This window comes from Ambystoma mexicanum, chromosome 12 (assembly GCF_040938575.1).
Source record: "Ambystoma mexicanum isolate Mex_15411 chromosome 12, UKY_AmexF1_1, whole genome shotgun sequence".
Classification (NCBI taxonomy): Eukaryota; Metazoa; Chordata; class Amphibia; order Caudata; family Ambystomatidae; genus Ambystoma; species Ambystoma mexicanum.
Window position 1 is genome coordinate 490,304,402 of NC_090936.1, and position 16,091 is coordinate 490,320,492.

The window sequence follows — 16,091 nt, forward strand, 5'->3', positions numbered from 1 at the left end:
ACCTAACCAAGTTAACCCACGTGTCACCTAACCCTGCTGGATCATCTACAGTCCTAATCTGCGTCCATAAATCAGCAGGCAAGAGCACAGGAAACAACAAATCTATATCACCCAGAGTGAACACCGATGAATGCAAGACAGATTCTATTTCTTTGTAAAACCCTATTGGATTTTTCCTTATGTTTGGAATCGACTGTTTAATAGTATTCACTTCCTGTCTTGAGAACGGGGCGTGAACAAACTGCGATACATAGTGAGCTTCAATATCAATGGCTGCTGCACCCATTGCAGCATTAGCCGGAATCTCAACTTTGGGAACAAATGTCAGAGGAACCTCTCTCATAGGCAACTGAAAAGTAGGCAACTCCAAACGTTTACTAAGCAACAGAGCCAAATTGAGCGCTAAAGTGGTGGAAGCAGTATCAGACACAAAAGCTCTCTTATAAATATTCAATAATTCTGCAGGACAACAAACCTTTTTCTTTATACATTCATCCTGCAGGTATTTTACCATTACCTGTAACACTTTCCTCTGCATTTCTGGAGTATACTGACTATATGTATCATATACTTCTACGGGAGATATCGACATATCTGAAATCCATCTAGCGCATCCCTTGTGCAAATTCGCGTTTCTTCACTAATTGATTTACAAGGAGGAAGGAACCGTTTCTGTACCTAAAAAGCACCCAAACTATCACCATCTATTTCATCATTCTGTAACCATTCTAACTCCCTTCTAAACTCAAAAACCCTCTAGACATGCTCATGTACTTTCTCCGCAGTATCCCTTGAATAAGCTAAAAAATTCAAATCCCTCAAACCTTGTCGGACATCTGTGTCCGTCAATCAATTTCACATTACAGCCAAATGAATCCCCATCCCCTCAATAAAGACATTCTGAATGGGAATACTTTCTATGTTAAGGAGTGTAGCTAAAACAGTAAATTGTTCACCTTTCTCTATACATTGCTTAGCCCATGCATTCAAATTTCTCCTCGTCTCTTTGGAAACTGTGTTCCGCGTCACAACTTTTGATTCAGCACTCACCCCTTTATCAGCTACGAGTGGAGCAGAACTGCTCGGGAAAGAGAGCAGATAAATCCTGTACAACAGGTAGTGGAGACACTACCACTGGCACCAAAGATGGATCTATTGGAACAGTAACAGTCATTAAAGGTGGAGGTACAGGCGGAGGAACAACAACAGGAAGCGGATCAATAACCAACGGCGGAGGAGCAACAGGAAAAACAGGAATTGCTACGGGAGGAGGAACAACAGCAGGAAGAGGTAAGACAACAGGAAGATGTACATAAAGAGGTGGTGCAGTGGCACCAGGTCTACATTCATTTAAGAGTTTATCAATTAGCTCATCTGAGGCATGAAAATCTTTAGGCAGATACATTTTCTGTATACCAAGTTGAAAAGCCCTATCCATGTTTCTAACAGACTCTGACTGTTTTTGTTAATCATACAATAATGCCTTTTCTGAATTTGACATGTGACGACGTGCATGCTTCTCTTTACTCTTAAGTTGCTGCATAGCTTCCTTTTTCCAATTTTGTATTACATCAAATGCTGCAGGTCTAGCATTTTTCTTTAACAATATGGATTCTAAATACTCTATTTGAGCAATCTCAAAACTACCATTGACTGGCCACTGAAGTTCGGAAGCTTGTCTAGTTTGTCTGTTCCAAATATCGTTGAATACTATACTACCAATGCCGTACTTACAGTACATAATACATGCCGGTGACCACTCCTGTGGTGCCGGACAGCCAAATTCCAAAGATTTTCTGACCCTGCGGAATAACGTCCTGAAACAGGCAGACTATTTCCCAGGCATGTCAGATTACTGGTGTTACCTGGCGTTGATTGCGCTCGCAAGTACAATACTACAACCAAACATCAGGGTACTTAGGAATCGGGGCATGACTCACCTGATTCAAAGGACAAAGGGAGGTGCAATCAGATTACAAAGGACAAAGGACCCTCATGGTTGGTGATTTCGACAAAACTGCCCGCCTCGATATATGGACCCTCGTCAAGATGCCATCTCTGACCACAAGCTCACCGTCCAGGGATCGGATTGTGCAGTACTGTTGAGGTGTCGCGTCTCATCCAAAAAGGGGCTTCCTTTTTCTCACCGTCCGATGCCGGTCCGATAGCTGCATCAACTCTTCAACGATGTGGCATCAATCTTGAAGGTCGCTATTCGGGCACCATCTGAAAGAACAAAGAAATATCGAGGCTGAGTACCACAAAGGAAATACACCAATCACAGGCTAAAAAGATTCACAGATCTTTTATTACTGTACAGTTCACAAAGCAAAACAGATAGCTATCTGGCTCCCAATACCTCGAAATGTGTACCAGCCGACAAGGAGAGGTGAGAGAGAGATGAATATCTAAACATTCATGCTTTTATACAATTTGTGTTATATTGTCCAGCCTCTCTTCATGTTAATAATGTGTGGTCTAGAGTTTGTGGCTAGTTCACATACAGATTTTACAATATTATGCGAAGGATTACATAGGTTTGTATTTCCATGAAGGCACAATAGCAATGTATGTTCTCGGATCACACAGTAAGCCTTATACTAAGTTTCTTCACAATGTAGTTCAGCTAAAGCATACGCTCGAGGTTTGTTCTTCATTGTCCCAATGTTTATACAAGGATGAGGCTTGTGAGCAGAGACAACACTTAAATGACAGTTCATATGAAGCACAAGGTCTCTTTGCTCAATCTAAACAGTCGGCTCTCGAACAACCTAAACATTAACAGAACTCAAAGGTCGGGAGGCTTGGCTGCAAGTCGAAAACATAGTCCACCATTTTAGAACGTAGAACACACGAGTGGAAATCAAAATGGCAGATGAATCTTAAAATGGCGGCAAAGTTTAACCCAAAAATCTGAACTTTGCAACGCGGTTGTCCGTGTAATGTGAATAGGCTTAGGCCAATATAAATACTAAGGAGGCACTATATAATTACGTTTAACAACGAGAGTAAGACAAAAGTGTGGCAAACATGGTTTCTAGTGATGGAACCAATATCATGGTATCGTTTGCTGCCGCTTGATTGAGCTTTTTGGTATGTGTGCCCAGGAATGGGTCTCTTACCCGCCTTTTCTCTTTGTATATATTTATGCTCTGAGATACATCAAACAACATAGTCTGGCACAAATTCAATTAGATGTTCTTCCCCCCATCCCTAATCAAAGGGATATCAGAGGGGGGAGGTTTTCATTTCTGCATTTTGATATTGTGACCCAGTGTGCAGTCACATTTGAAAGAAGGTTTCTTCTAATTATCTGCGGTCTAACTCGCAGGTGTTTACTATATCATAGGAGGGTATGGAGGGGGGTCCACACTGTGCCAGGAGAAGATATTGGGCTGTGGAAACAGTAGACCATAGCATTTGATAGTGGAGCCTGGCTCTGCAGGTGTTGAACCTGGTGGTTGTGTGACTGAGCTCTCTCAATGCTGACACCATACTTTCTAGTTGTAGGCTCTTTTAGCGCTGGACAGCTCCAGCTTGCCATCTTCTAAGCACTGGGTAGTTGTAAATGCCTATCCAACACTGCCCCATGTTATCTCTCTAGTCTGATAACAAAAAAACAGTCCGCCAGACCCACCTGTGCTCCCTACCTCGGGCATCTGACTAGGCCGAGATACAAAAGACAAAGAGCAGGTGGTTCAAGCTTCCCAGCCATGGCAGCTAACTACTGGAATGCCCTACCAGTAGCTATAAGACTGGATCCTGCCCTTCTCTCATTCCCCAAAAAAATAAAAACTTGGCTCATTACAAAGGACACCAGCTCATACTAAGTCTGCAACACCACGACCATGCATACCTCGTAACTAAATCATTACGTATGCATTCTCTGTGATCTGCATATCTATAACCTGTAACCAAATTCTTAAGCCTGTCAAATATGTAACCAATACTTGAAGTTTGCTAATCCTGTAACCATATTCCTAAAATGTACCTTGAGATCTGTACCACCTGTAACCATTTTCTTAAGTCTGCTACACATGTAACCAATCTCTTAAGCCGGCAGAACATGTAACCATATTCTTAAATTATGCGCCCAGTTGCCTGAGGGTTAGGTGCGCAATACAAATGTAATATTAAATAAATAAATAAATAAAATAGTTTAAAGACGCATTGTGTAGCGATCAAAACCTTCATTTGTTGAAGGGTGTTGATGTCTCTCCACAGCTTGTCCATGATTTGACTCACTCTTTGAAAAAAAACTATTTAAGTAATGGCAAGGGACAATGCGGACAACAGGCAGCAGCTCTTGACTGGCGCTCGTACAATCATGTATAAATGTTTTTTGTTTTCGTTTTTGTGTACTCAGGACATAGGTGTCCGTTTTTGTGTATGGTTCTGTGTTTTGGGTATTTTGCAAGCCTTTACTTCTGGCTTTTCGATTGCTGCTTTTCCTCTAGATTCTATGTATCATGGAATGTTGTGTGGAAAAGAAACATTGTTCAAATGAACCTTGCTCTGGTAATGAGTGTTTCCTCGGGAGAGCTTGGTCCGTTCTATTTGCTGTGCTTTGATTGCTAATATTGCTGGATGGAAGCTTGCCTGGCCCAGTCATCATGTTCCAGGAAGAGCTGAAAATGCTCATTTCACATGAAATACCTCATTTCCGAAAAACAACTCAACAAAATCAGCTGCCAGCAATCAGAGCTGGCACTGCACATGCGCCTAATTGCCCCTCAACTATCCACAATAGAGAGAATATCTGCCATGCACATGCTTCGACACACCAATATTAAACAGAGTTCTGATGCCTTCGAGGCCTGGCTTCGACTCCATAAAACCTAAAGAATTAAATCATTGGGAACATGTGATGCTCACTTCTATTTGATAAAAGAGGGTGATGCTGGGAGAGAGGGTGAGGCTTGGAGAGAGGGTGAGGCTGGCGGGAACTCATGTCTATCTTGGTGTGATTGGAGGGGGCCGGTTAGAGAAGGGAGGCAAAGGGGGGTGGTATTGGTGGTTTCTGCGGGAAGAGGAAACTAGTCTTAAATGGTACTGTTAAAGGATATTCTGAACCTCTACTTCATATGGCGCAGGTGAGAGCCAGACAGACAACGACAATCCCAGGAGCCAGGGCGATGCACATCCAAACCAGTGGAGTATACTCCCGCCACGCCGCTTCTCAATGCACTGCGAGAACACCTATCACCCATAGGCTGGGGCGTCTCACAGCTGACCCAGAAGAATAGAAGCAGGCAAGGCAACATGGGAGCTAGGGGAGAGATAAGGTAAATATTGGTAAGAGTAATGTTCCCCCTCCCTTTACTTGGATCCCCAAAGTCAGTAGCATCCCTCTAGGTGCTCTGATTCTAGCTCCACCAGTCAGGATGGAGGATGGGTAGTACTGCTGTATTATACTCAGAGGTGCAGGTTCTTTTCTAGGTATCCAGGCAGTGGTTTGGGGATCCATGAATGTTGCATGACCCGGACAGCTAGTTGGCCTTAGCAGGCAACAGGAGATCGAGTCCAGCAACCGCAGGATAAAAATGGAAAAGAGTAGGCTTGGTGACATTTCTGCTCTGCCAGGCTTAGGTTCCGTGTCTGCTGGGCCTAGAGACACAAGCTACTCCTCACTGATGAGCCCCAACAAGGGCGAAACATGTTTGGGGATGCTTGTGGTCTCGTGCAGAAGGGATGTGACCTAGCAGTTCGGGCTAGACTGCCCCTTTTGGGGTGGGGCCAACCCTGATTTGCATATGGTTTTTCCCCTTCTGTAATGGCTTGGCAGGCGAAGAACGGTTGTCCTGAGGGTTGCCCAGAGCAATGCCAGTGGTTAAGATTCATTCTAAACCTTCCAGCCATCACCTCTTTGTTTTTGCTCTGCCAGGCTTAGGGTGCAGGAAAGGTTTGACTGAGATTCTTGAATTTCTGCTGGTTTGGAGGGTACACATGCAAAACAAGAAGATCCCGTCTGCTCGGGACACAGTGAGTCCTGAATATGGGTGGTGAGAAAACCTATCCTGGCATCTCGCTTCCTATTACTCAGGCGTTTCCAGGAGTGTTGATATCAGTGCGTGCCACGTGTGTGCTGATGACACATCCCTTGGGCAAGCTTCACCCAGGAGTTGTAGGGCGTCCCCTTGTCCACATTTTACCCCAGGCACTTCCTGTCCCAGAACAATGTATGGGGGCACAGCATCAATGCATCCAGTGGGGTTCTCACCAGCTCCCAGTAAAGAGGTCTCATTCTCCCATCCGAGAGCTGCCATGGATTCCTGGTGAGTACCCAGCAGCGTAGCCAACCCATAGCTTTTTTGGGCATTATCTGCCTACTTCAATATACAATATGTTGTGCGGTATCCAGTCAAAATCTCGAAAATAAAAGTCGAATGACAATAATCTCGAAAAATAAATCTCGAAAAAAAAAAGCCGAATTCCCTCTTTTTTAATTATATATATTTTTTTGGGGTCCGGAAATAAAAAAAATGGGTAAAAAAATGGGTAAAAAAAAGGGGGGATGGGGGGAAACCCCCCATTTCGAATAAAGAACGTCATTAAAAAAATGCGAGATTTTGACATTCGACTTTTTTTCATTCGACCTTTTCACTATAAACCATGTTGTGCAATGCATTTTGCATTATGTTGTCTGACAACCACCCCAGAATGTATAGCATGGGGAAGCAGCAATGGTCACCTTCTTCGCCACCATAATCTTGGGGTGCGTAATTATTCTTGTACTCTATATTGAAAAACTGAGGCGATACAGGTTTAGGAAACAGAAATTATGTTCATATGTAGGAATTGGATCTACGTTAATGTTATTTTAAATCCATTTCATTCATTGTACACATGATGGACTATTGCATATAATTGCTTTCTGGAATGCCTTCAGGATCAAAGGTTGTGTCCTATCACTTCATATGATATCAGAGAGTATATGATGCCATGGCCTGTAAACTCATTGGGGCAAAAGGCTATGATATTCCACTTCCCGTGGTGTCATTGGGATAAAGGCTCTAGTGATGTCCCCCGTTCCCCACCGTGTATTCATGTAAAAGGGGTGCTATGTGATTATTCTATTCCAAAAAACAAATGATTAGCTGTTTCCAGTATGGTTTCACCATCTTTTAATGGGGGTTCCAACCCCAAAACCCTATCAACAGTCATTCACTTCGTACCTCCTCACATGTATACCACCCACTTTATTCCCCCAAGCCTTGTATTTTCTGCGATTAAACCCAGGTACATTTTCAGTTGCAAAGGAGCTTTGCTCAATTTTCCCTTTTCTCGGTTTTTGCACATACAGCCATCACACCTGTCATGGGTGCACATTGCAGCCACGCAAAATGTGGTGCATGCTGATCATATATCCACAAATTCACACTATTAAAAGCAAAGAGAAACCAGTAGAACAAATATAGAAAAAATGCACACACACAAACCAACTCAGTGCACTTTTCTACACAAAAAAGAAAATGTAATTGTACTGACTTAACCTGTGCAAAATAAGAGTGGCCAAAGAAAGGTGCAAAGTACACTCGAATTGCTTCGAAATTGTAATGTAATCCAGGCTAGGCCAACCCTAACGAGCGCCTTATAATCCTGAACATATCCACTATGTTGTACAGCCGTTATACTCTAACCTTATATTCAACCTATAGGTGGCATATCCTACACTAGCCTTACAAGCAAGACATTCAACCTACAGGAGGCATATCCTCCTCTAAGCTTACGAGCAAGACATTCAACCTACAGACGGCATTGCCTACAGTAACCTTAAAAGCAGGACATTCAACCTGAAGGCGGGATATCCTACTCTAACCTTACAAGCAAGACATTCAACTTACATGTGGCATATCCTACTCTAGCCTTACAAGTAAGACATTCAACCTACAGACGGCATATCCTACTCTACAAGCAAGACATTAAACCTACAGGCAGCATATCCTACTATACCCTTACAAGCAAGACATTCAACCTAGAGGCAGCAAATCCTACTCTAGCCTTACAAGCAAGACATTCAATCTACAGGCGACATTGCCTACTCTAACCTTACAAGCAAGACATTCAACCTACAGACGGCATTGCCTACTCTAACCTTACAAGCAAGACATTCAACCTACAGGTGGTATATCCTACTCTAGCCTTACAAGTAAGACATTCAACCTACAGACGGCATTGCCTACTCTAACCTTACAAGCAAGACATTCAACCTACAGGCAGCATATCCTACTATACCCTTACAAGCAAGACATTCAACCTAGAGGCAGCAATTCCTACTCTAGCCTTACAAGCAAGACATTCAATCTACAGGCGACATTGCCTACTCTAACCTTACAAGCAAGACATTCAACCTACAGACGGCATTGCCTACTCTAACCTTACAAGCAAGACATTCAACCTACAGGTGGTATATCCTACTCTAGCCTTACAAGTAAGACATTCAACCTACAGACGGCATATCCTACTATAACCTTTCAAGCAGGACATTCAACCTACAGGTGGCATATCCTACTCTAGCCTTACAAGCAAGACATTCAACCTAGAGGCGGCATATCCTACTCTAGCCTTACAAGCAAGACATTCAACCTACAGGCGACATTGCCTACTCTAACCTTACAAGCAAGACATTCAACCTATCGGCGGCATATACTACTATAACCTTACAAGCAAGACATTCAACCTACAGACGGCATTGCCTACTCTAACCTTACAAGCAATGCATTCAACCTACAGGTGGCATATCCTACTCTAGCCTTACAAGTAAGACATTCAACCTACAGACGGCATTGCCTACCGTAACCTTACAAGCAAGACATTCAACCTACAGACGGCATATCCTACTCTAACCTTTTAAACCAGACATTCAACCTACAGACGGCATTGCCTACTCTAACCTTACAAGCAGGACATTCAACCTACAGGTGGCCTATCCTACTCTAGCCTTACAAGTAAGACATTCAACCTACAGACAGCATTGCCTACTCTAACCCTACAAGCAAGACATTCAACCTACTGGCGGCATATCCTACTCTAGCTTTACAAGCAAGACATTCAACCTAGAGGTGGCATATCCTACTCTAGCCTTACAAGCAAGACATTCAACCTACTGGCGGCATATCCTCCTCTAAGCTTACGAGCAAGACATGCAACCGACAGGCGATATAACCTACTCGAACCTTAGGATCAAGACATTCAACCTCCAGGCGACATATTGTACTCTAACCTTACAAGCAAGACATTAAACCTAGATTAAAGGGCTCAGCTAAATACAGAGGGGCAGAGTCACACAGAATTTACTATGAGTGTCTCTGACTTACATGATAAATCAGGAATATGAGTTGCTCATAGTAACCTCTCTGTGAATCAAATAGCCCTCAAGAGTAAGGCGGAGTAACTGTTTTGTCACTCGGCCCCTAAATAGTTAACCTTGTATTTGGAAAGCAGTAAAATTATATCAGGTGTCAATGGAATTTAATGAAACACTTCATTTACATTGAAGCCCGATTTCAAGCTATGTGTCTAATGTAACCCCTTCGCCCCTTTTAGTGGTCCCTGGCAATTGATCTGTTCTTTGTAAATGCAGAGGATAAACTGTGATGTTCTGTTTCATTGCACAGAACTGAAGCAAATACAACATCTGGCTCTGCAGCTGGGTAAGATGCAAATTGTATTTTTCAAACATGTACTTAATGTGTTCAACAATTCCGTTCATTGAAATGAATGTGTTGAACTGCCTTTATAAGTTGTACAATTACCTTTTAGTGACAGCTATTTGCAGGAAGTGGGTACACTGCTCACCTAAATACCACCTCTTGTCCAGTGCATCTGTTTGTGCAGGTTTTTAAAAGAAATATGTTATTGACATGTTGTTCTCCAATAGCATGCCATACACATATAATAATTATACAAACGCCATTAATAGAGGAACGTGTGAAACCATTGTTTATTTTGTAACTCTTACCGTGTTAGGTAGTGGTCACCGTGTAGGCATGCAGGCGGACCTTGGTATGTCGCTGCTTGGCCTTGCAGTCCAGAAGGTGAGCATGGTTCTTATTCCGCACACATCATGGAGTATCTGAAGGAAGCAAACCAAACGAACATGAGTATACAGCTGGCGTGTAGGGCTCCCAAGCACGCATGGGCAAGGCCAGCTTGTTCACACTGTCCTTGCATTGCAGGTTACTCCTCTGCTTCATGTGCTGCACCTCCTTGCTGTCCATGTGGCTGTCCAACACATCTGCCACTGCCATGGTCATGCCCATTGTGGAAGCGGTGCTGCAGCAGCTGGTGACAAAAGATGAGGAAGTTGATGGGATTGGTGCGGGGGACAGTGCCATTGCTGACGAAGCAATCCCAATAGGTGCAGTACAGCCACTAGCATAGTGTATCCTTTTATGTTCTACTCTGTTTTGCCTTCCTTCATCTCATCTACTGTCCCCTAGTGTAGTCTCTCACTAACCCCTCTTTTACTTTTCCTATTCCTTATTGTATATTCCCAATGCAGTCTACGCCCGCTCTCTAAAACACCCCTTAATGTAATCTTCTCACTGTCTCTGTCTGTCTCCTTCTCTCTATCTCTATTTCTCGCTCGCTCTTTCTTTTTCTCTTTCTCTCTCTGTCGCTCTCACTTTCTCTATCTTTATGTCTCTCATGTTCTCCTCATGGCTTTTGCTTGGTCTCTGTAAGGCTTTTATTACCTCTCGTTTCCCCATTTCTATCTTCTCTTCCCCCTATCTATCCTCTTTCTGCTTTCCTACTTGCATGGTTCTTCTTCCACTCTCTCTAATGTATCTTGTGTTACACTAGCTCTCTCAATACCTCCATTCTTTGCTCTTTATTTCCTCAAGTCATTACACACGATGCACTCTAGACCGTGTGGTCAAACTCTCAGCGCCATATACCTGGGATGCATTTTTCATTAGCAATACATAAACTGGGATCTAAGGATGTGTGCATTCTATTATACAGCTGAAGACTAGACAGATGCACCTAGGGTGTTTTTGCAGTCTGTGAATATGATATGTTATTTATAACCTGTTTAGTACTGAGAGGTTTCTAAACGCGGACCCAGGGATCGAACCTCTGTTGCTTTGTGTCGTCTTGCTTCCAAGGCGAGCACGTTGCCCCTGTGCTCTCCGCCCATAGTATATTTTGGGTTCTTAAATTAAAAATAAATAAGTAAGCCCAAATGGCATTGCCAGTGCTCATTTCAGTTTTTTATCCCCTCCACCCGCATTCCCCCCTTTCTTCTTCCCTACTCTTTTCGCTTGTATTATTCATCGTTTTATGGAAAAAGACGATGTGATGATGTAGGTGCAAAAAGAAAGAAACTCTGACGCATGCTAAATCTAAGATTTTTAAAGACATACAAAATTAGGCCCCGTCTGATATGTGAGGCCTTTTATTTTAATGTGCTCTCAGAGAATGTCTACTGCAATTCTAGTGTGATTATTGGTCGTCATGTGACAATATTTACAGATGTGTTTTGTTTCATCGGCGAAGTCCTGTTACCGTTGACGGTTTATATTGCAGAATGGGTATTTGCTAACTCTCTTAGTATTGGTCCTACACAAACTTTGTTTTCAATGTCTCGTTCCTATTTTAAAGGCCATATTACCAAATGAACAGTCTATCCCTACATTCCATCTCCATTGGATCAACAATTACATTGCAATTTTTTCCTAGAGTGGATTTCCTTCATTCTTTTACTCAGAAATGCCGCTCTGTTGAATACTCGTCTGCAAATTCCCTTAAAGTCCCTTTGTACTGGTTTCCCTCTCTTGTCTCCATGCCCTTACCATTCTTTCCACTTTTCTCTGGTCCCCGTTTATAAAGCTTTACCCCATCATTACCCCTTAGAGTCCCTCTCTCCCGATTTCCTCCTTTAAATCCAAATCCTATTTTTGAGGGTTATTTATCTTAAATTACAAGCCATTGATGTGTATGCTGTATGTCATTAACCCTTCCATACTTGCTCTCTTGCTATCCCTGTCCTCTTTTCCCCCTTTCTGTGCCCTTGACTCCCTTGATTGAGAGGCAGTGATGTCAACTGTGTTGAAAGGCCACCAGCCCCATCCCCTTAGTTCCCTTGGCATTAATGACCTTCTTTCACATCTTTCCTTGGTCATCACACTGCTCTTGACCCCTATTCCATGATATCCTCCCTTAAGCCTGGCTACCAGGAACCACTGCTTTTGTAAATGCGTATTCATGTGTTCCTCCTTAACTGCGGTTCTCATCACTGCCCTTTAGTCCTGATCACTGTATTCCTTGAATGGATATACCATGTGTTCCGCCCTCCTCCCCTCAAGATTTCCTCTCTCTTACGGTCTTTCCTGTGCTTTCTCAACAGGTTTTCACGAGAAGCCCAACCAAGCCTCCTTCGAATTCATCTTCATCAATGAAGAGTAAGACTTGCAAAGAATAATAATGTATTCAACGTTACTCTCACCTTCTCACCACAGTACACAATGGGTTACAAGTTACAGGTTACAGGTTACAGGTTGCAGGTTGCAGATTGCAGGTTGAATGGGAATTCTGAGTTTAGTGGTTGGGTGACACTAGGCATGTGTGCAGGAACCTAATGTATCACTTATTTTTGTCCAATATGATAGGATTAACCCACTGTAAATATTGCAAACAAGAAGCTAATGCAAATATCCCAGTAGGAAGTTGATTGTAATGTTACAGCGTCATTGGTAATGGAAGACTTCTGATTGAGTGAGAGTGAGTAAGGTAGTGGGTATAAAGCAGAGGTGCAGGCATTCAGGGTAGTCAGGGGGGAAGGGGAAGATTAATTGAGATTATAGTGGACAGTGTGGATAAAGAACCTACAGGAAAAGGTGGAAAGGCAGTATGGTAAAATGTACAAGGCACAGCATGGAGTAGGAAACAGAGGGGATCAGATCAGTGCAACATTTAGGCAGAGAATGGGAAAGGCAGGGGAAAGCATAGAGAGGGAAGCACAGAGGAACAGATAAAGGGAAATTAGGTGATCAGAGAAAAGAAATCTAGACATTTGTAGACAAGATAGTGGAATAGGTTAGGTGAGTGAAGGGGTGACATCAATAATAACAGAATACGATATCACTTTTTTCCAGTGCTACAGCCAAGGACTTGAGCACGCTGATGCAAGCTAAGGTACGTTGGTCATAATGCGAATACTTTTCAGAAAGGACTTTGAAGGAGCTAAATCGCCAGACCATCAATGATTACACCTGTCATTCCCTGTCAAGAACACAGACTTTTCCTTAGCAGAGTCATCTGCCTGTAATGTATCAATGAAGGATACAGCATGGTTTATGGAAATAGCTAGGGGCATGTTTGGTGGATAACTGAATTACGAGCCCTCTGACCAGCAATATATAAAGATCAGGGGGACCCTTCTGGATTCTATGGTATTTTTCTTCTATTTATGTACTGTTTTGGCAAATTGATGAGGCTTTATACTTCCAGCTGAGCTAAGTCAACTTTTTCAATATAGTATGCACCCTATGTTTCAATCCTTCCCTGCCCTCTCTTTCAGGAGAAGACATTTTTCCTGTTATGATTAGTATGTCAGATTCTTGTATATTATGTGCACTTTCAAGAGATGTTATATTGTAAGCATGGATTACATTTTGTAATAATAATCAACAATGCTATGGGGAAGCTTCTCTCCTATAGTCATGCAAATCATTTGTGCCAAACACAGTCACAAAAATATCTCTGTGACCTCTTAGAAACGATGCCTCCTTCTTTAAACAGTGGCCTATTGACCCTTTGAGTTAACTTGTCATTATTTTCTTTTGAGTGGGAAGCCATGCTTAATTTGTGCCAGTGTTTGCCGGAGGCCAACACTGGCACTCTTTTTTGGCACTGACACTCTTTTCACTGGCGTACAGGGGCTGGAGACCCCCGACATCGCTGCTCTGAGCCTCAGGTCTCAGCCTAGGTAATTATGGTGTTGCAGCAGCCACTTCCACTGAGTGCATCCACTCGAGTCTGTGCACAGAACAGGAGTGCTAAGACTGCTGCACTGTGTCTGGCCCCCAATGTTGCCGCGGCAGACACAGCTAAAGCAGGCAGGGTGAAGCTGTCAGGAAGTCAGCTTTCTCATGACTGCGTGTGCGCTGCACGCTGCACAGCGCACCCATGCACAGCAATGGCAAGCCCTGCCCGTGCCAGAGCCGCACAAGCCCCCTCAGCCCAACCCAGCTATACCCTGAAACCACGGTCGGCGGACCGTTGAATATTAGGTAAGGAAACCAGAAGGAAAATCGGTTGGTCTTTGGCCAGCACAACATGTATTTGCTAATTGCTACAATGGACAGGAAACCCCTTGCTTCTGTGATGCGTCCTAAAGATAATCCCTGGCTGCTCTATTATCAGAACCCGGAAGTGCAGTTAGAGCAGCGACTTGCACATTGACCAAACACGTATGCCTATCCTTTTTACATGCTGCACTGGACCTGTGCTTTGCAAGAGCCAAATAGTTTGATAAAAAGCAGCTAAAATACAAGTGATGTTGGGCTGGGTTTGCAGATGGATCTGGGGAGCAAGAGGAGCCCGACGATCATACAGGTGAAAGGATAACCCATGTGGCAAGTTAGTAGCCTTTGGCTCACTTTGTGAAAGCCAAGGAGGGTGCATAGGCGGATTAGACAAGGGATGCTGGGGGACTGGCCTGACCAGCCTCAGAGTAATATGGCTCTCTGACTGCCTCCGGCTGCAAAGGGGATAATAGTGCCTAAATTGAGACCAAATTGGATCCTCCCCGGTGACAGGTGGTAACTCCCTAATGCTATGGAACACACTGTCCAATTCTAGCTGGAATCAGAGCTGCACTTACACTGAGGTGAGTCAGGGCACGATGACAACTGCACGATGAGGCTTGAAAGACATCTTGGTAAACATATGGCACCGTGCTGGAGACCACTCCTATGCTGGCAGCTGCTTCGTCTGATGTGAACCGCAACCCAAGGATAGTAACAGGGAAGGAGGACTGGGCCTCTGATACCTCCAGGATCTAGGCTGTTTCCTTGATTCCTGGTAAGGTCTGGCAACTGCCTACTATATGGCTGATGCAAGCCCAGTCTGGTGGGACGAGGTGGTGTCAGAGAAAGGGGAATACCTGCAGACCAAAACTTCATAACTATCCCAAGGGAGTGATGTTATCAGAGGCCTAAGTCCCCATTTTACAATGATCATTAACACTGATATAGGATGAAATGCTGCTGTTATCCCTAAGGTACGATTCTGCGTGAGGCCTGCTTCCCAATTTTCTAATGGCCCTCGGGATACCGGGACTAACGTAATCCATTCTTCAAGTGGACAACAGGGCTGACACAGCAGACACACGAGAGGTGAAGTGGCGTTCAATGGTGCTAAGCAGCTTGGTGCCTGCACATAGTACGAGATTCAGCTGTGAGAGTGGGGGATCGGATTATTCATGGCTGTATGTAAGACATGTAATAAACAAAGTTGTATAATAAACAAAGATAGATATGCAGATTCTTTGTCACAAACGTCCAGCACGTTGTTATTCATGATGTTGAAAACATTTGATTAGTGATTTAAAGCAACTTTATTGTTTTGCATATCAAGCTAGACATCATGGATATAAACACATCTTTAAAAGGGCGCTTTGTGTTGGTCACTTTAAGTTGCACAGATTTGGATGGTAACTGGTGCTTTGCGAGCTCTTTGAGTTGGAAATGTTCTGTCATGCATATGAAAGGCTCTGTCACTGATAACAGAAATGTGTTTGCAACCTGAGCACCTTAACGACCTGCATAGCCACAGCCCCTGTGTGTGTGTTTCTGCTTAGCTGTGACTTGGGAAACGGGCTGTGTGTAAATGTCCGGCCTGAGCTGATTCTATATTTGGCTCAGGAGAAAGATAAAGGGTCAAGGACACGTTTCTTGAGCCTTTGGACTAAAGGTGCGCGCAGTAAAAATTATTTATACTACACTTCCATCTCTGGCCTAACCTGTATAAATTACCAGGCCCAGTCGCTAATGTTTCAAAATGGTGAGCTCCTCCGAGTAATTTAGTTCTCAGTGTGCGCACTTCAAAAAATCTGCACTCAATTGGCAATAGCACTGCTTCAT

General features: G+C 43.5%; 1 protein-coding gene across 4 annotated transcripts in view; it reads left to right on the plus strand.

Moving 5' to 3' along the window:
• SLC13A4 (solute carrier family 13 member 4) overlaps positions 1-16,091 on the plus strand; it is a 344,476-nt gene that overhangs the window by 131,024 nt on the left and 197,361 nt on the right. For all 4 annotated transcript variants that reach the window (XM_069628767.1, XM_069628768.1, XM_069628769.1 and 1 more), the window contains 3 exons: positions 10,179-10,360; positions 12,353-12,407; positions 13,101-13,140. In XM_069628767.1, coding sequence (XP_069484868.1) covers positions 10,179-10,360; positions 12,353-12,407; positions 13,101-13,140 — 277 coding nt within the window. The remainder of the gene's footprint in view (positions 1-10,178; positions 10,361-12,352; positions 12,408-13,100; positions 13,141-16,091) is intronic.